A 26,249-nucleotide genomic window follows, 5' to 3' on the forward strand; every position below is an offset into this window, starting at 1 on the left:
AATTCAGAGTCTTTCCTGAAGGCCCACGCATCGCTCAGCCAAGATGGATGCTAGCAAGAGGAATTTTGGGAAGTGGACGGAAGTGGACGGACACGCGGTGTCTCCCTTTGACCTTTCCCCAACTCTTCCGGCTGGGGGTGGTTTATTAGTTCCTTATTCCTTATCAGGGTCTCCTGTCATAAAACAACTCATGCAAATAGTTACTATGGTGCCTGGCCAGGGTGGGCGGTTTCAGTCAGTGTGCTTCCCCTAACAGCTCCCCGCTGAGAGACTTCATGCTCAAGATGCTTCTTGGGAATTGGGACAGAGGTCTCTTTCTTCTGTAACTTCTTCGTGCTGTGCCTGGGCGTAGGCCTGCCTAGCAGAGCAGAAGTCTCTCTCTACCTGATCTAAATTGGGGTATTCCACATCTGAAACCAGCTTTCACCCTTGTAATAACAGCAATTTAGTTTGAATATGTTGGCACCTCTCAGAGAAGAAATAGACAGGGGCCAAACAGGAGACCAAACAAGATGGTCATCGCTGGTCCCCAGAAACAGGAGGCAACATTTGGGGTGAGGGCCGCAGGGTTTGTGACTTTTTTTTTTTTTTTTTTTTGATTGGCTGGTGGTGAAGCAACAGAGCTGTGCTCCAGGAATCTTGTGTTTAGTCTGAAGTTACCATCCTCCACCTAGGTGGGGGCTCCAGTTCTGTAGAAGGACTCAAAGACATTGTTACGGATATTTTTTTTAGTAAGAACCAGGACCCTGTCTCAAGGCAGTACCACCATTTGATTGTTTCTCCTCTGTTTCTGTATTCCCTCCCTTCCCTGATTAGCAATCGTTTGAATCCACCCTTTGGAACTCAGGGAAGGACAAGGAGGCTGAATGAAGCCTATATCCTACAGATGAGAAATGGAGAACACACAGCAGGTCTGTTCTCCAGAGTCGCCACCCCACAGAGTCCTACTCAGTTTTAATTTAGGGAACAAGGCAACTATGACTGTGATAACTTCCTGTCCAAATGGGGCATAGGACTACCTCAGCTTGGAGAAGAGACACTGAATTGGAAGTATTTCTGAGTTCCAAGTCCTAGATCTGAGCCTTGTATGATTAAAATCTCAATCCCTTGGTCTGCCATTTTGTTGTAACAGACCTAATTAGTAGTAGCTGGAGGAGGGATAACTGGAATTTTAATAGACAAAATAAATCTCTCTTTTTTCTTTTAGAAGAATAGGCCTGAAACTCAGTCTGGACACTTCGGGGAGACTTTTAGCCAGATGACCAGTTGCCTAATTTTATAAAAAGTAAGGTATACGTTACTAGCTTCCAGCAGACATTGTTTTGAGAATGGTGGCACCTAAGCCTGACATGACTCAGAAAACTCAAGTGTTTAGCAATACAATGTCTAATCTGAAATTACACCCATAGTAACACCTCATTATTTTCCAGGATGTCTGAAACATAACTACTCTATTTTGACTTTTAATTGTAAAATTTTCTTTAATAGTCAAAGCAGATGTCACCATTAATGATGTCAGTGTTTCTCTAGGTATGAGAAGATGCAAGAATTGGGACTCATAAAATCTCCTGAAAAGATCTAACTATCTGAAGGCCTGTTCTGTCAGTTTTTTCCAGAGCACAGGGTGCCTCATTCCTGATTTTTACCTTGAACTCCTTTCAGGGCCGTTGAAAGTCAGCAGTTGCAGTGGCCATGATTTAATCTCTGTAGATGTAGATGGCAAGTGTCAATCTTCAGTTGGCAGAGCCCCTTTTTCTCATAAACTTGACCATGATTTTGAGGGGGGTATTTCATGACCATTTTATCTCATGGTGCTGAGAATATCCATTCTCAGGTTTGGCAAAGATTTTGTTGACAGGCCACTCAACGTGCTGTTACTGGACTAGGCCATAAAACAATATCCAAAATTCTCTGGACCACCTGTCTTACTAGCCTCTTGGTCCAGGAAAACATTCCCTCTTGTTGCTTTTTTTCATATCTAGAGTTACACTGTTATCATCATCGATCTCATAGGGAATTATATATTATTTTATCAGAGGCCTCAGTCACGCATTTGGCAGTGTAAGAAACAGCAATTTTGTAAAACAGGTGAAATACAAAGAACATAGCCAGCAGTATTAGTAAAGTCACAAGTCAGGCTTAAGAGCTTCCATTAGATGTAGCCCAGTATATCTCAGGTCATCTGACTTAGTCTATTCTGTATGAATCTTTATCTTTCAGGGAAATTATACATTGGCACCACCATCTATAAGGCACATAGCCCAGTTTTCTAGTGTTACTAGACTGATTATCTTTAGTATGATTTAATTGTTTTCAACACAGAGGAGACTTTAAATCTAAATTACCATAGCCTAGTGTTATCTATATAAATCTATCTCATAATTGTGGGACATTTCTTATTCCTTTGCTGAAACTTTTCTTGTTGCTCTGATTGAGCTTGAGAAATAGACAAAGGCTCAGATTTATGCCAGAGTCAGAGTAGGCATTATTAATTGGCCCAGTGAGGGGATCTCGTCTGGTAGTATCACAGTGACCTGACTATGACTATAATTTTTTAAAGAAAATTTCCTCAGGGCCAAACAGTTAGAGTCTTGTAGTAGAGAAATTTACCAAGGTAACCCAGAACTAGATACAGGTAATTGGCCACAAACCCAACAGTTGGATTGATTTCTAAAACTAGCATAGGATCAGGCCTATGATAGAAAAGCATTTGACTTATATGCAAAGGTCTAAGAAGTCAAGAAAACATTATAAATGATCATACGAATCAGGTCCAGTATCTTGGACAAGCTGTCTACCTCTGATGTTGTTGTCTTCTCATCCTGGTGTACTGTAGTTTCTCCTGTTTGAGCATCATTTTAAGGTGAGATCAGGTTGGCTGTCTTCTCTATAGACCAATCCAGTGTAGGGGACTTTGGAAGTGGGAATTAATCTAAGAGTTAATTTCCCTTCAGTTTCATTGTGCATGAGCTAGTAAAGAGTACCTGATAAAAAGTCCTTCCATTCAGCTTGGAGACAGGTCCCTTAAATTATGTCTTTTTCTAGTCCTGGTTGCAGGTCATGGGGCATCTGATCTTCATCCAAAGATAGATTACTGAGATAAGCTTCAGAAGCAAACTTAGGGTGTTCTTTAAGAATTCAATTAAATTTTGCATTAATATCACATAACAGCAAAGAACTATCTAAGAAATGAGTCTTACTACATGCAGACCTCCATTAACAACTTGAGGTTTAACATTTTTTGAAATATCTTTTTCTCCCTAAAGTTACCCTCATTTTTATCAAATACAACCAAATTAAGGCTAGTTTGTTTGCAAAATAAGTCTGTTCTCACTAATTTTGGTCTGATGATTTATATAACCATAATTGATTATAGACTTTTTATTTTGCTGAAACACTTATAGAATCTCAGACTGAACTTTTAATATAAAACAGGGCTGGGAAAGTCACACCAAAGGCTTATCACAGATCTTGTCTAACAAATCTAGGTGAACTCTTCCCTTTTTAAGGTCTCAAAAGTTCTTTGAGATTTTTGTACCTGTTATGAGATAACCTTCCTAGCTCATTTGATAAACTTACTGGAAACCTAAGAGTTTCAAATTTCTGGAGGAGTCAGATAGAGAGAAAATATACTTGCCTTGTTTATAATGTGTAATTTTACCAAATTATTTTCATAATAGTTTGAGAGGAAGATTTTCGCTACTTCTGGAAAACAGAAGATTTAAACCTGTAATTTTTCAGATAGAAACCATAAAAATTATAAGCATATTCGCTGGTTCATTCAGTCCTTTGTCAACTTTTGTGAAGTCATCAGGTTTCTCATTAGAACACCAAGACATATCAAAATGTTAAGAATTCCATATAATTTCTAGGATATCTGTATTAGTAATTTTAACATACATTATAACATGAGCAGATTTATTACTCATTTGATAATCTTTTTCATGTAATTTAACCAACCCAATAAACACAGTTTAATATCTCTCTTTGGGATGTTTCAGGGGCCCTCTGAAGCACCCCAGAGTTAGCTAGAGGTCAAAGGAACTTCAAAAAAATTTGATTTAGGAAGTTTTATCAAAAGATCAATTAAAAGCATTTAGAACACTTGCTCAGATTTAGTCAATGTTGATGGGTGTATCACTTAGCTTGTTGATATGTCACGATGGGCATAAATACCAAGGCTCAAGGTCTAGTGAAAGTCAGCTCCGCCATCTTGGACCTAATTGGCTATAACCAGTTTTCTTATGACTGTGTGGTTCCTCTAACAAAATCCATTTATCTAACTAATTGTAATTCAAATTTATAAAATCCTGATCATGCATAACTCTTTTTAGTATTTTTTCATACCCCCCCCTTTTTTTTTTTACTGAAAGCACACTTCTTGCTTTCCTTTAGCAACCAAGAGCTAACTTTTATATTAGCATTTTATAGATTGGTGAGCATAAATATCAGTGAAATTTCTAAAACCCTTGCTTTCTTAAACCATTTTAGGATGCCATCAAAGATTATTCATTTATAGTCCCAAATCTCTTTAGTTTTTTGGTAAAAGGAAATCAGTGTTTAGTAGTAAATGTTTCAAAATCTTATTTCATTTGGAAATGACCTAATTATTTAATAAACTTCCAATACTTAGTTTAGCACAACCATTGGAAATTCAAGTTATGCCAATCTGGGGAGACTATTGTAGACAGATATTCTTAAAGAATACTTATTCTTAATAGAGTTTATATACAAACTCATACCTCGTTTACATTTTTTAGAAGTTTTTATCACTCAAGGTAATTTCCTTGCTGATAAACTTGTAACAGGTATAATATTTAACTTATATTAAACCTAGGTACAATGAAAATATTCTACTCGATGTTAATTACTCTAAGACATGTCTATATTAGGTCAACAAACAAACATTAATATCAGGTATTTAATACTGAATATTTCCCAGTTCACCTGAACTATGAATCTATTGTTTAATTTAGAATTATTTTATTTGTAAGCACTTACCTTTTCTTAAAGCCAATTAAATATAGCTCATTTACAAATTAACCTAAAAAATATTACCCAGAGACAAAGACATACCAAGACATATTTAGACAGACACAGTGCAAAATCTAGCTTCATTTTCTAAGTTTGGTCATGAATTAGATATTACAATATAAAATTTAACTAAATAACATTTTTAAAGGCTTTTTTCCTTTTTCTCTCAGTCTCAGGAGTTAGAGATGGTCTAGATAACTCTTCCTGAGGGCCCTGGTCTCAAGGCACAGGGAAAGAAAATCAAGTTCTAGCAAAATGATGGCAAGTCTAAATGGTGGCCAGACAAAGCAAAATGGTCGTCACAAATCACAACACAGAACAGAGTTAAAACACACACATATAAACCTGGCGGTCCTCATCAGACATCCCTTAAATACAAGAATACAGTCTCTCAGAAAATCTTTTATAGAGATACAAAACTTTAGATGTCTTCAAAGATTTCAGAAGGAGGAAAGGAAGCCAGGTTGAATGAAGAAGGAGGAGGAGGCGGGAAAGGGGGGCAAAAGGCATGGCCAAACAGACGTCTACTGCCACCTGCAGACACCCAGGTGTTACAGGACTTTTCCCTGGGCTTCCAGAAAATGGAGGACTAGAACTCGGCCCTACCAGAAACCAGACCAGAAAATTCGAGTTCTCTGCCAAAAGGAGGTGATCAGTCTCCAATCCTCAGCTCAAGCTGAGGCCCATCGACCAGATTCCGGCATCCAGGACCAGGGGACTTGATAAACGGGAAGGATAGGAAGGGCTAAGGAGAGGAAAGAGAGAGGGAAGGGGAGAGAGGTCAATAAAGTCTCTTGTCCTTTACCGGTTGGGGCACTCTGGCCAGTTCTCCACGTCAGGAGGAGACCAGGGACAAAAGGGTCCCAGTTGCGGCTGATGAGTCTGGTCCATTGGCAAGCAAGCTGGCCCCTGAGTACCCCAAGTAGTCAGGATGTCAGTCGCAGCGACGAAGAGTGCCCACCAGAGTCACCATTGGCTGCAAGAAGGCAGAACACTTCCAGGGCACGAAACTGGGCTCTAGTCTAACACTCAGAAATGAACTGTCTGAGGAGACACATGTGCTGACAAAGCAAGAGATTTTATTGGGAAAGGTCACCTGGGTGGAGAGCAGGAGGGTAAGGGAAACCAGGAGAACTGCTCTGCCGCGTGGCTCCCAGTCCTGGGTTTTATGGTGATGGGATTAGTTTACGGGTGGTCTTTGGCCAATCATTCAAATTCAGAGGGTTTCCTGGTGGCCCACGCATCGCTCAGCCAAGATGGACGCTAGCAAAAGGGATTTTGGGAAGTGGACGGACACGCGGTGTCTCCTTTTAACCTTTCCCCAACTCTTCCGGCTGGGGGTGGCTTATTAGTTCCATATTACTTATCAGGATCTCCTGTCACAAAACAGCTCTTGCAAAAGGTTACTATGGTGCCTGGCCAGGGTGGGTGGATTCAATAAGTGTGCTTCCCCTGACAAAACCAGGGGCAGCAGAAGGCCTGGCGTGCTGCAGTCCACGGCAACTGAGCAACTGAACTGAACTGAACTGAGCAGGACATGCTAGGTTCACAGTGTGTATGGGCGGAGCCAAATGCCTCTGAAAACGATGCCCTAAATGCTCTCTGATGACCAACTAAGGAAGTAATGATCGGTGTTGTCATAAGTTACATCACACATGAGTTAACAGCTGAGAATGTTGTTGCTCTACTTCCTGTGTGTGTTTTTCTAGCTTTTATGAATCAACTGCTACAGTTTGTTGTCTGCTCCATTTAGAGAGCTCTATTTTCCCACATCTTTAAAGTATAATGACCAAGGAAAAATTGAAAATAGAACCATATTCATGTTTCTCATATTATGTATTCTAAAAAATATTCAGTCTGCATTCACCAGTACTAACGTTGTACAAGATTTAGGTTCACAGAAGAATTGACAATAAAGTATAGACATTGCCCATATACCTCTTGTTCCCACGTGTGGACAATCTCCCTACTGAGCTTTCCCCACCAGAGCGAGCATTTGTTACCACTGCTGAATCTACATGGGCAGTAAATAGATCAACTCTCTAGTTTACCCCTGTGTTCCTCTTTTAGGAATCTGCACTCCATACCTCTAGATAAGTGTTTAATAACATGTGTCCATCATGAAAGTTTAACACAAATTATTTCATGGTCCTGAAAGTTGTCTAGACTTAGTATATTCAAAGTCCCTACTTTGAAACCCACAGTAGTCATGGACCTTTTAAATCTCTTCTATATTTCTCACTAGATTCCCAGGTGACTGAGGGGTAAGGACTGGACTCTGCCTGCCGATGCAGGATATCCACGTGATGCAGGTTCAATCCTTGGTTCAGGAAGATCCCCTGGAAGAAGAGATGGCAACACACTCCAGTATCCTTTCCTGGGAAAGCTATGGACAGAGGTGAGCCGGGCAGGATACAGTCCCTGGGAGCACAAATATTCAGACACAACTGAGCACACATAAGAACATTAACCACACCAAATACTTTGGCCATCTGATATGAAGAACTGACTCATTTGAAGAGACCATGACGCTGGGAAAGATTGAAAGGGGGAGAAGGGGATGACAGAGGATAAGGTGCTTGGATGGCATCACTGACTCAATGGACAAGAGTTTGAGCAAGCTCCAGGAGTTGGTGATGGACAAGGAGGCCTGGCGTGCAGCACTCCATGGGGTCGCAGAGTCAGACACGACTGAGCAAACTAACTGAACCGATGGTGAAAATAGGGAGCTGGTGGGAAGCTGCTGTTTACCACAGGGCGCTCAGCTTGGTGCTCTGTGCTGAGGAGAGGGGCGAAACGGAGACCACGGGAGGGAGGGCCAAGAGGGAGAAGATTTATGTATACTCACGGCTGACTGATGACGTCATACAGCACAAACCAGCACCACATTGTAAAGCAATTATGTTCCAATAAATAAATAAATAAATGTCTCAAAAGGAAAAAGAGCTAAGCAGACTGGTCACCGGCGGTGGGAACCCGTCTGACCCTGTGGGGACAAGGGCCGCACCCCTGGCCCAGGAATCCCCCGCGTGCTGTGGGGAGACTGAGCCTGTGCCCCACAGCTGCTGAGGCCGGGCGGGCAGCTTGCTCTTTCCATGGGCAGGAGGCAAAGGAAGATGCTCACCAGAGCTGAACAATAAGGAATGCAGAGCAAAGCTACAGGGATGCATCACCGCAGGCCGGTCAGAACAATGAGCAAAAAGCCCACTAATAATATCATAAACGCTGAAGGGACTTGGAGATCAGGGAACCTCCTACATGGCTGGAGGGAATGTAAGCTGGTGCAGTCACGTGGCTGGGCCGTGTGGAAGTTCCTTAAAAAACATAACCTCCTGACATTTAAGCAAATGAATTCCATGAAAAGTAGCAAAACAGATTAATCCACAAATTGACAAGTTTTATACTTTTTAATAAATCATCTGCAACTGATATGACCAGTTTTGATCTAGCATTTCTAAATTCTCTAAGTTAAATGTGTAGAAATACACATACGCTCACATATTCCTTCTTGGTTTTCTCACTGCTAACATGTATACCTCCAGATATTTATATCTTGTATTCAATATGTGTTATATAAATTATATTATGTGTGGATCTTCAGATATTTAATATTGCATTCAAAGTATGCCAAAGCCATGAGAAAACAGTTCCTTTAAGCCTTACAAGACACATGTGCTAAGAATGATACAGGGTAAGATTTTATAAATCTTGGCTCAGAATTTTCCCATCATGGCTTCTGATTATTCTTTTTGTGATTTTGTTAAACTTACATTTGCTTAAATGAGCCCCTGAAAATTTTAAGCTAAGAGAAGAAGAAAGGAAAATTGCAGAAGGTGAGTTTATGACTCTGAGTTTAGGTTCTCAGAAAATTCACAGCAAGCCTTGAAGGCCCCTGAGGAAGGTCAAGGCTAGAACCAGGCAGAGAAAATTCCACTACTTGGGGTTCACACCTGACCCTGTGTGAAGTGCTATGGCACCCACAGGCTGAGTGTGAAGGAGTCCATTCAAACAAAGACGAGCAGGATTCTGATGAGCTCAGAGGGTATCACTGAAGGGGGGCCTGTGCAGTAGACCCTGGGGTTCAGCAAGACTGCTGGTCCCAAGGAAGGGGTCATCTAGTACAGGTGCTCACAGGACTGACTGGTGTGAATTCAAGGACCTGCAGGCTGCCTGCTCCCCAGACAGACGCTGAGGCAGCAACAGCATGGAGCAGTTCAGGGGAGCTCTTAACAGTACTCTCTATGATCCTTATTAGAACCACCACGATGTCCAAGTAGATAAAATCGGAGAAGAGATACAATGTAGAAATGGTGGGAAATATATGAAGTTATGAGAGGTTTAACGGCAGTAAGAAACTAATTTCTACAGATGCCATCCCCCTGTGCTACAAAGAGTTTATCATTACGTTAAATTTCCTGCAACCTTAAATAGGTGGGAGAGGTTAATGCTGGTGGTGCGTTAACCCTTCATTCATTCCACATCCGTTGTAACACTGAAAAACCATTCACTTTTATTCATTAAGATACATTAATTTTACACAGATGGAATAAAACCTTTTACAATTCTTGTTTGATCCTTGATTAAAATACACATTACAAGCTTCGAAAAACTTTCCTGTTTCTCTGATGAAATGATCTGAGAATGTGATTTATATCGTTTACAAAATGGAGGCTAATTTAGTAAACATGGATGGACATTAATTATATTAATATAACATTTCCAGAAATAGTTTTCTATACTTACATCAGATAGAAGAGAAGGTGTACTTACTTCAAGCCTGCCAGATAATATGCATGATTTCTCTATGTTGCTGTTATAAAAATACCTTCGATTTTCATGAACTATCCTTGTTTTATGCTTAAAAAGCAACTGACATAATTATTGAAAACTTACAACAAACTTCTGTCTTACTTTGAATTATTCCCTGAACACTTATATCATGGTGACCACAGAGGTGTTTCAGCAGTGACAAATACATCCACTCAGAGGTTTAGTGTGTATATAACATGACTGTGTTCTTCATCTTGTAAATTGGAGAATAAATGTAAATGATTCCCACTTCATATAGAAGGGCTTCTCTTACCATTGGGCAACAACCTTCAAAAACATAAGTTCATATGTACAGTAGAAACAAATCACAGCATGTAGTAATTTCAGAGTAGAATTACATTCGTTTTGTTTCCTTAATAATCTCAAATAACGTTAACATAAATAAGGATACATTAATAATAATTATACCTCTGCAAATATCCACCCCTTCATCTTGTGATCCATACTAACATATCAATTTTGTATGTTTTACTTATGGAATACTTGCTACAGTATTTCTGCTTTGGGTAATTCAACAAAAGTGGTACAAATGAAATGCTTTCTAGTATGAATTCTCTGGTATTGAGATACTTTTGATGTTTGATTAAGCAGTTCTCTACATTTTTTTTTATTTAATTCATGTATCTATCCAAAGAAAACACTCGTTTTTTCAAAATTGTATATTAAGGACCAAACTTTTTATCACTGATTCATTTCCAGGGTTTCTCTGCAGTATGAATTCTCTGATTGTGAGGGAGGTGATGGTTCTGAGGAAATCCTTTGCCACATTCCTTACATTTCTAACATTTCTCTGCAGCATGAACTCTCTGATGTCGAGAAAGACTTGAACTCCGGGAAAAGGCTTTGCCACATGCTGTACATTTATAAGGTCTCTCCCCAGTATGGATTCGCTGATGTCCAGCTAAAGTTGAATGCTGCTTAAAAGTCTTGCCACATGCTGTACATTCATAAGGTCTCTCCGCAGTGTGGATTCGCTTATGTCGAGAAAGAAAATAATAACGGATAAAGGCTTTGCCACATGCTGTACATTTATAAGGTTTCTCCTCAGTATGGATTTGGTGATGTTCAGTTAAAGCTGAACGCTGCTTAAAAGCCTTGCCACATGATGTACATTTATAAGGTCTCTCCCCAGTATGGATTCGCTGATGTCCAGTTAAAGCTGAACGCTGGTTAAAAGCCTTGCCACATGCTGTACATTTATAAGGTCTCTCCCCAGTATGGATTCGCTGATGTTGACTAAGAAAATAATAACGGATAAAGGCTTTGCCACATTCTGTACATTTATAAGGTCTTTCCCCGGAATGGATTCGCTGATGTTGAGTTAAATTTGAACTCTTCTTAAAAGCCTTGCCACATTCTGTACATTCATAAGGTCTCTCCCTAGTATGAATTTGCTGATGTTGAGTAACACATGAAGAGCAGATAAAGACTTTGTCACGTTCTGTACATTTGTATGGTTTCTCCCCAGCATGGATTCCCAGATGTTCAGTTAAAGATGAACTCTGATTAAAGGCTTTGCCACATGCTGCACATTTGAAATGTTTCCTTCCTGTAGGAACTTTCCTATGTCTACTTCGATTGGGTGAGTTACTAAAGACTTTTCCACATGTACTACACTTGCAATGTTTTCGCTTACTCTGAATTCTCTGCTGTTGAATAAGTTTTGAAGACTGGTTAACAACTTTACCATTATCATAACAATTATAGGTTTTCTCTCCAATATCCATACTCTTAGAAGTTTTAATAGTAAGACTTGAGCTTTGATAAAGTATATTCCTACACTTATGATGTTCAGAATTGTTGTCTGAAAATTGATGCCCCTGTTGTTTCACGAGATATGAGCCTTGGTCAACATTATGCCCAGTTTCATTGCACGAAGAGCTTCTCATTCCATCATGTATACTCTCGTAATTATTGGGGGTAGAGCTCCTGCTTAAGGCATTCCTCATTTTGTTACACTTGGAAAGTTGTTCCACACTAATTATAACTCCATATGTATTGAGCAATGATGGTTGAATAAGGTCTCTCCCATTATTATCAACATTAAAGGTTTTGGAAAAAGGAGAAAATAGTTGTTGGTTGGAGAACAAGAAACCCTTGTTAAAGGATCCCTCAAATTGATTGTATTGGGAGTTGTCCCCCTCATCTTTAAGTTTCTGGTTTCCAGACATGTTTGAATGTATATTTAATAGACACCTATGCTCAGAGTTTAGGTTTGAATGAGTATTTCCAGTAGAGACTAGATGACTTTCCAGAATTCCCACATTTCCCTTCAGAGAACATGTATGTTTCAAGAGATGCTGTGGATCTTTGCTGACAAATATACACTTAACTGCAGATGTTGATGACTGAAATTGGCCATCTGAAATTGGTTTTTCCTTATTTGATTCACATCCTTGATTTCTTTTGGCAGTAATGTGTACTTTATGGGAAACTGAACCAACTTGGTTGTGTCCATCATAACATGCTCTCCGCTCTTTACATGCCCTCATAGATTCCCAGTCTTTGGTTAAATGTAAATTTCTAAGGTGATATCTTTCATATATTCCTGGCTTTACTGTTGGGAGTAAATCTTCTAAGCCTGGCTTTTGGGTCCTCAAACACTGGGTGTCATGAGATGACACAGCTGAAAGATACCAAATAATAAGTTATTCTACTTACTATTCTTGGGGAATATAGTTTACAATATACATAAAATTGGCATACACTTGGCTAGATGAAGCCTAAAACCGAGATAGAAGGAGTCAAGAGGGCAGAGGATTCGGAAGACGTGGAGTTCATCTCTCTCCACAAAAGCATCAAGAATACATCTTGAAGTGGGAAAATTCTCACAGAGCCCTGTGGAACTTGGGCAGAGGAACTTGGACATCTGAAAGGACAAGAAAGATTCCTGCTGAGGCAGGTAGGACAAGAGAGTGATGGAGGAAAGGGAAGAGGAAAAGAATCTGGATGGGACCCGCAAAACCCTGGGGGATCTGAAGAGAGGCGAGGTCTCCACATGCAGGGAAGCCCCTCATTGGGGGGACCTCAGTTGGAACAGAAGGGGACCCTCGTTCTCTGTGGGAAGAGAACACAGCAACTAGCGTGCAGGACAGAGTGAGACCTGTATGCAGGGTACTGATCCCTGCCCTGCCCACCCAGCCTGAGAGTGTCCTCCGCTGCAGACAAGAGCTGGGTGCTGGAACGTGGGTTTTGGAGAGCAGACCCAGGCAGAGGACTGCGGTTGGCCGTGAGGAGACATCCTGAGTGGACGGGAGGGAGGGAGGAGCTCTGCACATGGGATGCTTGTGGAGGAAGCCTGAACCACCAGAGAAGCAGAGCGGTGCTGTTGAGTGATGCCCGAAGGGAAAAACCTCCTTGCAGCCTCTCTGCCCCTCTGCCTGTCCTTGCATTTCCAGGCACTAGGAATGGCTCCTACCTACTTGGGTGATCTCACGATCCCCACAGCTGCTTCCTCCTTCCCAGCATCCTCCTTACCAGGATAGACTCATGGGCTCCAGGGGCACATTCAGAACACACGCCTGTGGGTGGTCCCAATGTACAGGTGGTGCTGAAACCACAGCTGAGCCCCAAGGCCTTGTCACTAAGCAAGAAAAGCTGAGATCTCTCCTTGCATCTGTACAAACCATGGTGTTACACCCCACAACTGGCTTGGTAAACTCAGCCCCAACAGAACTCTGGATGGAAATGAGGCTCTGGCAGTCAAGACCAGTCTGGCTTTAGCAACTGTAGATGTTGTAGCCCCGCACATGAGGCATTTGGGCCAGGTCACAGTCTCCATTGCCCCCATAGCACCGCAGCCGGTCCAACTCCCCAATGAATGTACACCTGGGAAACAACCAGTGGATCTCTGCTGGTGACCTGGTGAAAACAACATCTGAGAGACACCAGGGTCAAGTGCCAGCATACCCATGGTTCAGGTGGGGCCAAGATCAATGCCAACACAGGGTCACATGAGAGCTGGCACAGCACGTGAGAGATGGCACGCAGAGCACTCTCCGAAGAGAACATCCCAGAGGAGCAACACTCAGTGGCTTCCCTCCCAGTGGGTGTGCTCCAGTCCCACTAGATCAGAAGCACCACAGATCAGAGCAGAGCTCATTTCAGATCTGGGGCCTCTGCTCCACCAATCAGGAAGCAGACCCCGCCACAGACAGTGACAGCCACAGAGGAAAGGCGAAGCGGCCCTCAAGATCCGGGCAGGCATTGGTCACAATAGTAACAATCAACCCCCTCTCAAGGGCATAAGGGCACAAGTCTCTGGACCACCTCACCCACCACGGAGCAGACGCCAGAGCAAGAGGAACTAGGATCTGCTGCCTGCAGAACAGAGACCACAAACACAGAACATTGGACAAGATGAGATGACAAAGGAGTATGGTGCAGAGAAGTCAAGATAGAAACGTACAGGAACAATGAAGCGAGGAGGAGTTGAACTATGTAATGAGTACATTTTGCTTTAAGTAATCAAATTTACAAACAAAAGGTTTTTACAAATGCTAATGCTTGCTATTTATTTAACCCAATTACCACTCACGTTGTTATCTAAGCATGTTCTAATAGAGTCTAAAATAGTAAATGATGTTGACCTAGAACTAATGAGAAATAGATGGTATTAATGATTAAGTCCTGGGATGTTTCACAACAAATAAGATAGATTTAATAAGGTAAGAGTTCTTAACAATTCAAATGAGAAGTGAGACTTGAAAAATATGGTGAGAACACAGGGAACTCTACTCAACGCTCTGTGGTGACCTAGATGGGAAGGAAATCTTCTCAAGAAGGGAAATGTGTATATGTACCTCTTATTCTTTCTGTATAGCAAATCTCACTTAACATTGTAAAATAGCATTATTGGAACAGAAAAATTTCTTCTTAAAGATTTCTCTATATAATCTATAAGCTTAATAGTGAAGAACAGTCAGAAAAAAGCACTGTAGGAAATGTTCTAATCTCCGACGTCAATAATTTGTTTAAAAACTGTGAGTTAAATAAATATATTAAAGCATTTTAACATTAATGAATTGGGACAAACATACTTAACACATTTAATGTTAGTTGATATAAAAAAAAGAAGCTGTAACATAAAATTCAGATTTGCATTTTCTCATTTTAGTGAGGTGTCTTATGTGAAGAAGGAATTTATAGGGCCTGGACTCCATTTCAGGCCTGTCTGTGCTGATCATGCTGAGCCAACTCTCCAGTGGACTCTGACCTCTTTGCTTAGTGCCTGTGGGATCGACAATAGAAGGATAAGACCCCCTCCAGACAGGGGAACTTTGAAGATCATATCCAGGATCCTCATCACCTAAGAGAAAACAGACACTAATCACCCCTGCCTCCGGACACTATCTATCAGAATGTAAGCACAGGTTATTGGTTATTAACTGGTTGGAATGTAACTGTGGGCTTATTGATTATTAACTGTTTGAACACATAACACGTGAATGATGGGCTTATTGTGATTGTATTTACCCTCCCTTTGCAAGCATCAAGGGGTTGGGGTGGTGGCTTTGGACACGTCCACATGGGGTATAAAAGATTTTCACAAATGCTGGTCGGGGCCCTTGGCTAAGAGGAGACTCTGCCTTGGGCCCGCCAGTGTAATAAACTGCACTCCACTATCTGCATTGTCCTTCTGCGTGAGTTTGTTTCCCTGAAAGCGTGGCTATGACATTTGGTGCATTGGCTGGGAAGGTCCTCACTTTGAGGAGACAGGTCTCATTTGAGGCCACCCCGAGGCTTTGTAGCTTGAATATCCTAGAGGGGGGAAGGCGCCTCGCCCCTCTGGAAGGATTCTGCTTTTCAACGCCAGGACCTTTACGTCGGCAGGTACTGGACGGCAGCAGGGGAACTGAGCGCTCAGGTGAGGAGGAACCCACCCACCAGGGTAGAAGAGGGGGCCTGATCACCCCCCTGGGAGGGACTAGAAGGAGCGGGGACCCAGTGGAATAGGAGCCTGGAATAGGCAGGCAGCGATTGCTTGGTACACAGGTAGTAGTGTGCTAGGGTTTAGGAAGGAAATTTGTGATGGTCATTTAGGAGGTTTGTCACCCCGTCTCGGGGAAAATTATTACCAAGTGATCGCCAGGGGATTGTTAGGATAGGAAACTGGTCCTTTTATGCTCGTATTCTGCCCTCCCACAGGAGGTTTCCTGTATTCTCTGAAATTCTTGACCCCCTCAGAATTGTTAGGATAGAAGGAGGGGGATACAGAAGTGAGTATGAATTGGCTTTTCCGGAGATGGCCTGGGAAATGGGATATTTAACCCATCTGTGTTTTCATTCGTACGTGATCAAGCCCACCAAGGCAGAATGGAATTTAAGGGAGAAACAGTCTTGGACCATGTGATGTTCTGGTTCAGCTATGCTGACGGGCAGGTTGCATGAGCGTCTGAAGGCAGAACCGGGTGGGCAAGAAGAGCACGAGGGAGCTAACTCAATTATTCCCTGAGGTCTGGGTGGAAGACAACCCCCCCTCCCTCCAGGCTGGCTAAACATCACGCCCCAGTGATAATGGAACTCAAACCACGCACCATCCCAGTTAGAGTGCCAGTACCCGCTACGGATAGAGGCCTGAACCGGCATATTGCCCACATCAATAGATTGAAACAAGCAGGCATTCTACTGGAGTGCCAGTCGGCTTGGAATATGCCAATCCTGCCCCTCAACAGGGAAGGAGGACAGAACTACAGGCCTGTACAAGATCTCAGGCTAGTCAACCAGGCTACTGTGACTTTACACCTCACTGTTCCAAACTCCTATACCTTACTTAGCCTCCTCCCACCGAGAACTAAAGTTTACACTTGCCTAGATCTCAAGGATGCCTTCTTCTGCATATGCCTCGCCCCAGCGTCACAGCCCATCTTTGCCTTTGAATGAAAAGATCGAGTGGGGTGCACCAAACAACAGCTCATCTGGACTCCCACACAAGGGTTTAAAAACTTCCCAGCCATCTTTGGGGAAGCCTTGGCTTCTGACCTGGACTCATTCCATCCGGAAGAGTATGGATGTTGGCTCCTACAATACAGGGATGACCTGCTGCTGGCTGCGAAACCGAGGAAAATGCTGGAAAGGGACAAAAGCACTGCTCCGGCTGTTGATGGAAGCAGGTCACCCGGTGTCGAAGAAGGCACAGATCTACAAAGAGATGGTAAGGTATCTGGGGTTTGTTTTAAAGAAGGGCTCAAGGTTCCAGACCCTAACTGGGTCCTATATACTGATGGCACTAGCCTGATAAAACAAGGACAATGGCTGTCAGGTTAGCCAAAGCGGAAGGGGCCAGCACGACTGAAAAGGGATGGTGGGAATTGCCAAGTGGCAAATTATTGGTACTGGAGGAGCTGGCACACACTGCTAAGCCAGACACACCAAGCGACCCACCTGGGCCATGCTGCCTGCTCACAGGTGAATGCTGCCTCTCGGGGATTCAGACAAAATCCTCCGGGTATTCAGCTGAAAGGAACACTGCCCCTTGAACACCTGGGAGTGGACTTCACTGAAATGAAACCTCACCGACACTACCATTATCTGCTGGTCATGGTATGTACGTTCCCGAGATGGGTAAAAGCTTTTCCTACCTGGACTGAAAGAACATCAGAAGTAGCCCGGTGCCTGCTTAGGGAAATGGTTCCCAGATTTGGATCTCCTACCAGCATTGGACCAGGCAATGGCCCGGCTTTTGTAGCTGATTTAGTAGAACAAGTAAGCAAAACTTTAAACATCAAATGGAAACTGCACACTGCATATAGACCCAGAGTTCTGAGATGGTGGAATGAGCCAACCGGACACTTAAAGAGACTCTCCAAGTGGATCAGAGAGACTGACTGCTCCTGGATGGACTTGCTTCCGATGGCTCTGCTCAGACTCAGGATGACCCCACAGTCCCAAGGCTATTTTCCATACGAAATTGTGTATGGGAGGCGTCCTCCCATAATAAAAGAGGTGTCAACAAATTTGCCTCACATAAGGGGGGATAGGATCTCACAGCAGATGGAACTGGGTAAGGTAATAAATCGGGTAACTAAGTTTGTACAAGAAAGGGTGCCGTTCCCCCTTGGGGAACAGATTTATGAGTTTACACTTGGTGACCAAGTATGGGTCAAAGATTGGAAACATGATTTGCTAGCCCCTTGGTGAAAGGGCCCTTATGTTATTCTAACTACTCCTACTGCAGTTAACGTTGCACGTATTGTCCCTTGATCCATCATACGAGGGTGAAGACAGCATACCACGCAGACCCAGAAAACGCTGAGTGGACTGCACAGAGGGACCCCACTGACCCTCGAGAGACTAAGACCATCCTTAAGAATGAGGAAAAGAAGATCCCAGACGAGCCCCTTCAGGATGAAGCTGCACAATCAACTCCTGCTGCTTGGCCTCATCAACGTGATTTTGAATTTAACTTCTGTCTCAACTCAAGACAACGTTTACACCTCATGGGCACATTTCTACACGGACTTCCAGAACACCTACAACTTCTGGGTATGTAGGACTATGCCTCTGTCTGTGAAGGATGGGCTTCCTTTGTGGGTGTCACCTCTCCGCCAAGCAGATTTTAAACCACTCTTCTCTTTTCTGGGATGACAAAGAGATTTTCCTCTCTCTTGTCAATCATAACCTCTCCTTGCTCTCTTTGTGTAAGACCTACAGTCAATAGACTCGGGTCATGGGGTTACATTTGATAAAAATTCCAGTGTAGCAAAAGCCTAACCCACAACAAGCCCCAGTAAATCTACCTTATTTACATCTAGGTGGACAACATCTGTGTTTCAATGGTATGAGTATATTGCTGCCTTTTTCGTACCCTCTGAAGGGACAACAAATATATTATGGTTAAAGTAGAGGCCTTGACTAACTTCACAAACAAGTCCTCCTAGATAGAACAGAAGCCATCCAAGCCTTAAATGAAGAGCAAATCTAAATGAGAAAAGTACTAATTCATAATAAAATGGCTGTGGACATAGTCCCAGCTGCTCAAGGAGGGACCTGTGCTATAATAAAGGTTGAATGTTGTGTATACATTCCTGACTTATCTGACAATGCATCGACTACTTTAGATGACATGAAAAACCAGCTAAAAGCAATGTCAAATGAGAGCATTCCTTTCTGGTTTTCCGTCCTATCTTGGGTGAAGAGCGATTTGTGGAAAACTATATTTACCACTGTTAGAGTTGCCTTGACAGTTCTGCTTTGTGGACCCTGAATTGTACAATGTATTATGAACTTTGTAACCCAAAGGTTGATGTCATTCTCCCTAATTGGCAGTTGGAGAGCCGGGGTGCAATATATCCCTATGAATGATGCTCGTAATATGAGTTAAGAGCATCAAGAGGGAGGAATGAAGAAGGAATTCATAGGGCGTGAACTCCATCTCAGGCCGGTCTGTGCTCATCATGCTTGGCCACCTCTGCAGTGGACTATGAACTCTCTACTTAGTGCCTGTGGGAAAGACAATGGAAGGATAAGACCCCCTCCGGGCAGGGGAACCTTGAAGATCATATCCAGGTTCCTCATCACCTAAGAGAAAACAGACACTAATCACCCCTGCCTCCGGACACTATCTATCAGAATGAAAGCACAGGCTTATCAATTATTAACTGTTTGGAATGTAACCATGGGCTTATTGATTATTAACTGTTTGAACACATAACACGTGAATGATGGGCTTATTGTGATTGTATTGACCCTTCCTTTGTAAGCATCAAGGGATTGGGGTGGTGGGTTTGGACACATACACATGGGGCATAAAAGATTTTCACAAATGCTGGTTGGGGCCCTTGGCTAAGAGGAGACTCTGCCTTGGGCCCGCCGGTGTAATAAACTGCACTGCACTATCTGCACTACTCCTTCTCAGTGAGTTTGTTTCCTGGAAAGCATGGCTATAACAGTGCAATTAAGAAAGAATTTGAGTATGAAATTTTTAAGGTCATATGTGTAGTTTCCAGTGGACCGGAAATTATATGGTAGAAAACAAAAAACATCTGTCCCCAGTATTCCTAGAAGTTTGGCTATTTTTTCACAGCTCCACCCACACACTTCTGACTAGGGACAGAATCAGCACTTTTAAAAGGGCTTAATATAGTTACTCAGAAATATGCAGATTTTCTAAAACCTCCCCAAAATGGACGCGTTATCAGGTCATGCAGGTTTCTCCAGGCGAAGACAAATATTTTGGTTCTAACTGCAAATGCGAAAATTAATCATTGGAGAAAAAATACACAAATGATGAAAAGAATCAGGAATGGGTCAGGAGATGATGCTCTATGACAGTGACAATAGTAAACCTAGGCTAATCCAAAATCATCTCCACTGAAGCAGATCTTCTCAAACCACACGACAAAGTATGACTTCCTCCACAATGCTTGTCCCTCTCACACGAGTTATCGGTTTCATCCATAGACACATACCTGGGTATATGGCTGTCTCTATTCTCCTTACATTCCAGGGGTCCTTCATTTGCTCCAGAAACGTGACCAGGTCTGGCTTAGAGACCACAAGACCTGTTCATCAGAAAAAGGAATATGGTTTCTGAGATATTCATCAATTTCCAATCCAATATGTGTTCAGGTTAGAGAGAAGTCATGGTAGAAAGTTAAAATAGCATTAAAAAAAATGATTTCACCAAATAGTTTATTGGAAGTATCTTTAAAAGACAAATGCAACAAAATCAGATTCTGATATTATGCTCAAGTACTACTAAGGCAAAAGCAGGTAGTGGAATTCCAGTTTTACGAGGAGAGTTGCACTATTTTATAACACAGAACTTACAGAATTACCACCAACCTAGAATGAAGAACATGCAGGTCAAGAAGCAACAGTTAGAATCGTACATGGAACAGTTAACTGGTGGCAGAATGGGAAAGAAGTACATCAAGGCTGTACATGGCCACCCTGCTAATTTAATTTCTATGCAGAGTACATCATGCGAAATGTTGGGCTGGGTGAATCACAGCCTGGAATCAAGATTACCAGGAGAGATATCAACAATCTCAGACATACAGATGATATCACTCTAATGGCAGAAATTGAAGAGGAACTAAAAAGGCTCTTGATGGGGGTGAAAGAGGAGAGTGAAAAAGCTGGCTTCAAACTCAACATTCAGAAAACTAAGATCATGGCATCCACTATAATCACTTCATGGCAAATAGATAGGGGGAAAGTGGAAATAGTGACAGATTTAGATTTGGGATGTGGGCGTGGGCTCCAAAATTACTGCAATGGTGACTGCAGCCATGAAATTAAAAAATGCTTGCGCTTTGGAAGAAAAGTTATGACAAAGACAGCATATTAAAAAGCAGAGACATCACTTTGCCAACAAAGTTCAAAGCTATGGTTTTTTCAATACTCATGTGTGGATGTGATATTTGGAACATAAAGAAGGCTGAGCACCAAAGAATTGATGCCTTCGAACTGTGGTGCTGGAGAAGACCCTTGAGAGTCCCTTGGTCAGCAAGGAGATCACACCAGTCAATCCTAAAGAAATCAACCCTGAATATTCATTGGAAGCACTGATGCTGAAGCTCCGATACTTCGGCCACCTGATGCGAAGAGCCAGTTCATTGGAAAAGACCCTGATGCTGGGAAACATTGAGGGCAGGAGAAGAGAGTGGCAGAAGATGAGATGGTTGCATAGTATTGTTGACTCAGTGGATATGAATTTGAGCAAACTCTGGGAATTAAAGAAGGCTAGGGAAGCCTGGCTTGCTGCATTCCACAGGATCGCAAAAAGTTGTACATGACATAGCGACTGAACACAATGAGGCAGGTTACATGAAGAAAGAAGGTTAATTTCCCCTGGAAAGTAGGGATCTTAACCTCTACTGGACAAAGCAGAAAATTCCAGGAGGCATTCTAGAATGAATGAACCAAAAGCCTGAGGATACATAAGGGATTTTAGAAGCAAGTTATCCTCACCCAAGCAGGCCAGATTCCCGTAGTTCTCTAACATCACGTCCCTGTACAATTCCCGCTGACCGAGGTCCAGGCATTCCCACTCCTCTTGAGTGAAATCTACGGTCACATCCTGGAATGTCAGCAGCCCCTGAAATATAAAGGACATGAGCCATGGGGACCTATGAAGACTTCCTAATGTGACCCAAGATGAAACCAGCAAGAGAAACGGTTTTGATTTAGGAGAATGTCTGGTGTTACGCAAGAATATAATTTTTATACTGCCGTATTTTCCACTGTATTTCTAACCCCAGGAAAAGAGAATGAGATATGATCCACAGACCACTATAAAAACTATTCTGATCTGGAAGAGAAATTATAAAATAATCACATCAACACTGACCTATCTATTTTTGAGAGTTGTACTCATGTGAGACAGAATAAACTGTCTATCAAGGAAAGCATGTTAGTCACTCAGTCATGCCTGATTCTTTCCGACCCCATGGACTGTAGCATGCCAGGCTTCTCTGTCCATGGGATATTTCAGGCAAGAATACTGAAGTGAGTTGACATTTCCTTCTCCAGGGGAATCTTCCCCACCAAGGGATCGGACTCCGGTCTCCCACATTGCAGGCAGATTCTTCACCATCTGAGCCGTCAGGGAAGCCCCCTATCAAGGAACCAGGAAATATTTTTAAAAAGCATGATGCTCTGATCTAAGAGTTCTGGAGTGGGGCCAATGTGCCGCATTTTTAACAAGCTTATTTAAACTAGTAATGTTGAAAACTTTGATACATGAGTGACCATTCTGAATAGCAAAGAGGTAGACCACCAAGGTAAGAATTGATACTTAACTTTGAATTTTAAGTGTTTTACAAAATTGACAGGTCTGATAGAACAGTACCCAGAGCAGCACTAATCCTTTGAACTATTTAGTATATACTATATGTCTTTCTAAAAGCTTTTACAGGGTCTTGAATGCATCACATAAATAATATAAAATCAACAGCATTGTTGTTCCACCGTTTTGCAAATATTTTGTCAAACATTCATTAAATGACAGATCTTGAATTTGCTTCAGTTTATGTGAACTAAAATTTAACTAGTAAAGCAGAAATACACAGACAACACTAAAGAAAGTGTATAGGAGTTTTTATAGGGTCTTCCCTGGTAGTCTGAGCTCCCAAGTCAGGGGGCCGGGTTCAGACCCTTGTTAGAGAACAAGATCCCACACGCCACAGCTAAAGTGTGCCTGCTGCAGCAAAGTCTCCCACATGGCTCCAAGATTCTGCAGGCTACGACCAAGACACAACTCAGCCAAACATAAATACGTGTATGTTTTAAAAAGAACTTTATATAACTGGGGAGAATACCAAATCAAGAAAAAAAATAATTTTAACATTTTCATGCTTACAGACATATATTACAATGAGACTGTATACTTCCTAAGAGTATTAAGGAAATGCTAACATTCACAAAGCTAAGATCACGGCATCCAGTCCCATCACTTCATGGCAAATAGATGGGGAAAGAGTGGAAACAGTGGCTGAGTGTAAATATATTGATAAAAAATAATGCAAAAATGTGAGTAAGACTTTCTCTGTGATATGAGCGTGGATTGTACTGGAAACATCACACTTGGCCTTGAGTGATGAAAACTCCCACTCCCAAAACCCAGTATCTATCATCAACACAGTGAGTGTTCATTGTCCAAAGCAAAGAGAAACCAAGAAGATGTGGAGTTTCTCCATTAAGTGTGAGGGTTTTCACATGTTCCTCATTCAATTTTTCCACAGCCTTGTCTAAAGAAAGAAGAAAAAAGAAATGAACTTTATAGCCTGTTAATCTCAGAGAAATCACCAGAGCCAGTAGACATCATCTGTCACGGTGTAAATGGATCACACAGAAGCAGCACCATCAGAACCTGGGCATTTTGGAAAAAATAAGGAAATTATAACTTGAACCTAAAATAAAAAATATCAGTTTTATGCAAAATTCATTTCATATATACTTCCTCTGTTTGAATCCTAATAATGTTGTCACCCGAGCGTATGTTCCTCGATTCTTTGTCTCGTCACAACAAAAATTTGGAGAGATGGACATTAAAGCCCCTTGGCGGGTCAGAGCTCTCGGAGGACAGACCGTGTTATAGCTCTTAAATAAATCAGTGTTACAGCTCTATTTATTTAGATAATAGACGGAAAATTCACCTTCGAGTTGTGAGGGCCTGTCGATCCAAACACACGAAGAAAAGATCGCCCCATTGCGTGGGAGAGAGAGAGAGAGAGAGAGAGAAGGAAGAGGGTTTTGGCTCCTCTTTTTATGTTTTTCTGCCCCTGGGTCTGTCTTATGCAAATCGGGCCTAGGTAGGCGCGTTGTTTGTTTTACCTGAGGTTCTCACTCCAGTCCTCGGACCTTCCTTTGTTCTCTTTTCGCGGGTTTTCGCTTCCAGGTCTTTTGCCACCGCCATTTTGGACTCTTTTTCCCTATTCTAACTACCTAACAATGTGTTTAACTACTAAGTCTTAGCATTACAGAGGACAGTATCTCCTACTTTTCCTTTTATTTCTGAGCATTTTCTGAAAAATTCTGGATCACTGAGTTTATTCAATATATAAGGGCATTTTCTAACTGCTAGAGAGCATCCCCATGTAAACTCATCATGGCATTTCCCCTAGTTCCCTAAGATCCCAACACCGAACCACATCCCAGTGCGAATCTCGGATACCAGTGCCTCTCCGTGTTTCTCTCTCACAAAGGCAATATATTCACCAGTTGAAAGTCGCTAATTCATGCTGAGAATTCATCATGCTCCGTAGAAAGCCAGGATACAGACAAGGGAGACAAGATTCTGGGACACAAGGGAGAAGTGGTCTAAAGAGCCAGGCTTCACTATGAGAAGAAGAAAAGGAAAAAATAAAGAAGTTGATAACAAACACCCAGGCAGAAAATTTAGAAGTAGAGAACTTAAGGTGAGCAGGTTCTCAGTCTAGGCATTTCAGGAAGAAAAGCAGACACAGCCCCAGACCCGAGACAGGACCCGTACCTGAGAAGCTGCCATTTCCTCCTCTTCTTTCTCCTGCTCTGCGTCTTCTCTGGGGATGTTATGTCGCAAACTCACATCTGCATCTTGAGAAAATACCTTCAAAGTCATCCATGCAGCTGTTGAACCTGCAACTGCTGTAGGGAAAGAGAAGAAAAAGTTTTCCTGTTTCTCTCACCCGCTTCTGAGCCCCTTCTCGACTTTCTTTGTTCCCAATCTGTAGTGGGGAATCAAGACTAACCTGATAATGCTAATCACATCGTGGTGCTCTACACAATTTGCAGATCGTCCGGGCTAGCTCTTCTCCTTCCTTTTCGAGTTACAGAGAACAGCTGAAAAGAGACAATGGACCTCCTTCTGGGCTGGCTGACCCAGCCTTGAGGGTTGAGAAAAAAATGCAAGAGGAAGACCCGCATTCAGAGCCCTGAGGGGAAACCTCACACTTGAGACCTCAGGAAGGGAGGGTTTAGGGAGGGAACTTCTAGAAACAAAGAAAGTCAACCTGATTCCCTGGGGAGGGGCTCTTTCCAGGCTGGGTGTGGTGGTCCTCAGCCTGCCTGTACCCTTGGGCTCTCGGAGGGGAGAGGTGAGTGAGTGGTGGGAATCACCTGGGGGTCTTGGGTACCTGCCAGGCTTTACTTGCAGAACTCTCCCCAAAGATCTCCCCTGTCCTTAGTTTTTCTCACCCCTCTCTGCAGCCTGGGGACACGGGTTTTCACAAAATGATTTGCTTTGTGACCACCTCTCTGCAGGCGTGGCACCTCCAACTTCAGAGACCAGGAGCCTGGAGGCATGTCCATCCCCGTTTTCTTGGAAAAGAAACCAGGGGCAGCAGGAGGCCTGGCGTGCTGCAGTCCAGGGCGACTGAGCAACTGAACTGAACTGAACTGAGCAGGACACGCTAGATTCACAGTGTGTATGGGCGGAGCCAAATGCCTCTGAAAACGATGTCCTGAATGCTCTCTGATGACTAACGAAGGAGTAAGGATCCGTGTTGTCATAAGTTACATCACACATCAGTTAACACCTGCGAATGTTGTTGCTCTACTTTCTGTGTGTGTTTTTCTAGGTTTTATGAATCAACTGCTTCAGTTTCTTGTCTGCTCCATTTACAGAGCTCTATTTTCCCACATCTTTAAAGTATAATGACCAAGGAAAAATTAAAGATAGAAGCATATACATCTTTCTCATATTATATATTCTAAAAAATATTCAGTCTGCATTCAACAGTACCAACATTGTACAAGATTTAGTTTCACAGCAGAAGTGAGAATAAAGTATAGACATTTCCCATATACCTCTTGTTCCCACATGTGGACAATTTCCCTACTTAGCTTTCCCCACCAGAGCGAGCATTTGTAACCAGTGATGAATCTACATGGGCAGTAAATAGATCAACTCTCTAGTTTGCCCCTGTGTTCCTCTTTTAGGAATGTGCAGTCCATACCTC

The 26,249-nt window shown here is 42.4% G+C and overlaps 2 protein-coding genes across 2 annotated transcripts in view; both read right to left on the reverse strand.

Annotated features, from left to right (window-relative positions):
* Positions 1-26,249, reverse strand: part of LOC136161629 (small ribosomal subunit protein uS14-like) — a 539,148-nt gene that overhangs the window by 210,510 nt on the left and 302,389 nt on the right. The gene's annotated exons all lie outside the window — the stretch shown is intronic.
* On the reverse strand, positions 10,644-24,817 carry LOC136161577 (zinc finger protein 724-like). Its single transcript, XM_065926566.1, has 5 exons — positions 24,803-24,817; positions 21,781-21,907; positions 20,274-20,366; positions 10,865-12,490; positions 10,644-10,801 (listed from the first exon to the last, which is right to left on the reverse strand). The coding sequence occupies exons 1-5, from the start codon at positions 24,815-24,817 to the stop codon at positions 10,644-10,646; spliced, it is 2,019 nt and encodes a 672-aa protein (XP_065782638.1).

The sequence above is a fragment of the Muntiacus reevesi genome, chromosome 2, assembly GCF_963930625.1.
Source record: "Muntiacus reevesi chromosome 2, mMunRee1.1, whole genome shotgun sequence".
NCBI lineage: Eukaryota > Metazoa > Chordata > Mammalia > Artiodactyla > Cervidae > Muntiacus > Muntiacus reevesi.

Bases quoted from the DNA above. Each gene is read 5' to 3' on its own strand.
- LOC136161577 (XM_065926566.1), bottom strand. The intron at 12,491-20,273 runs GTATGTGTCTAT...GGTATCTTTCAG, and splicing joins AGAGACAGCCATATACCCAG to CTGTGTCATCTCATGACACC. The intron at 10,802-10,864 runs GTTATTATTTTC...ATGAATGTACAG, and splicing joins ATGTGGCAAAGCCTTTATCC to CATGTGGCAAGACTTTTAAG.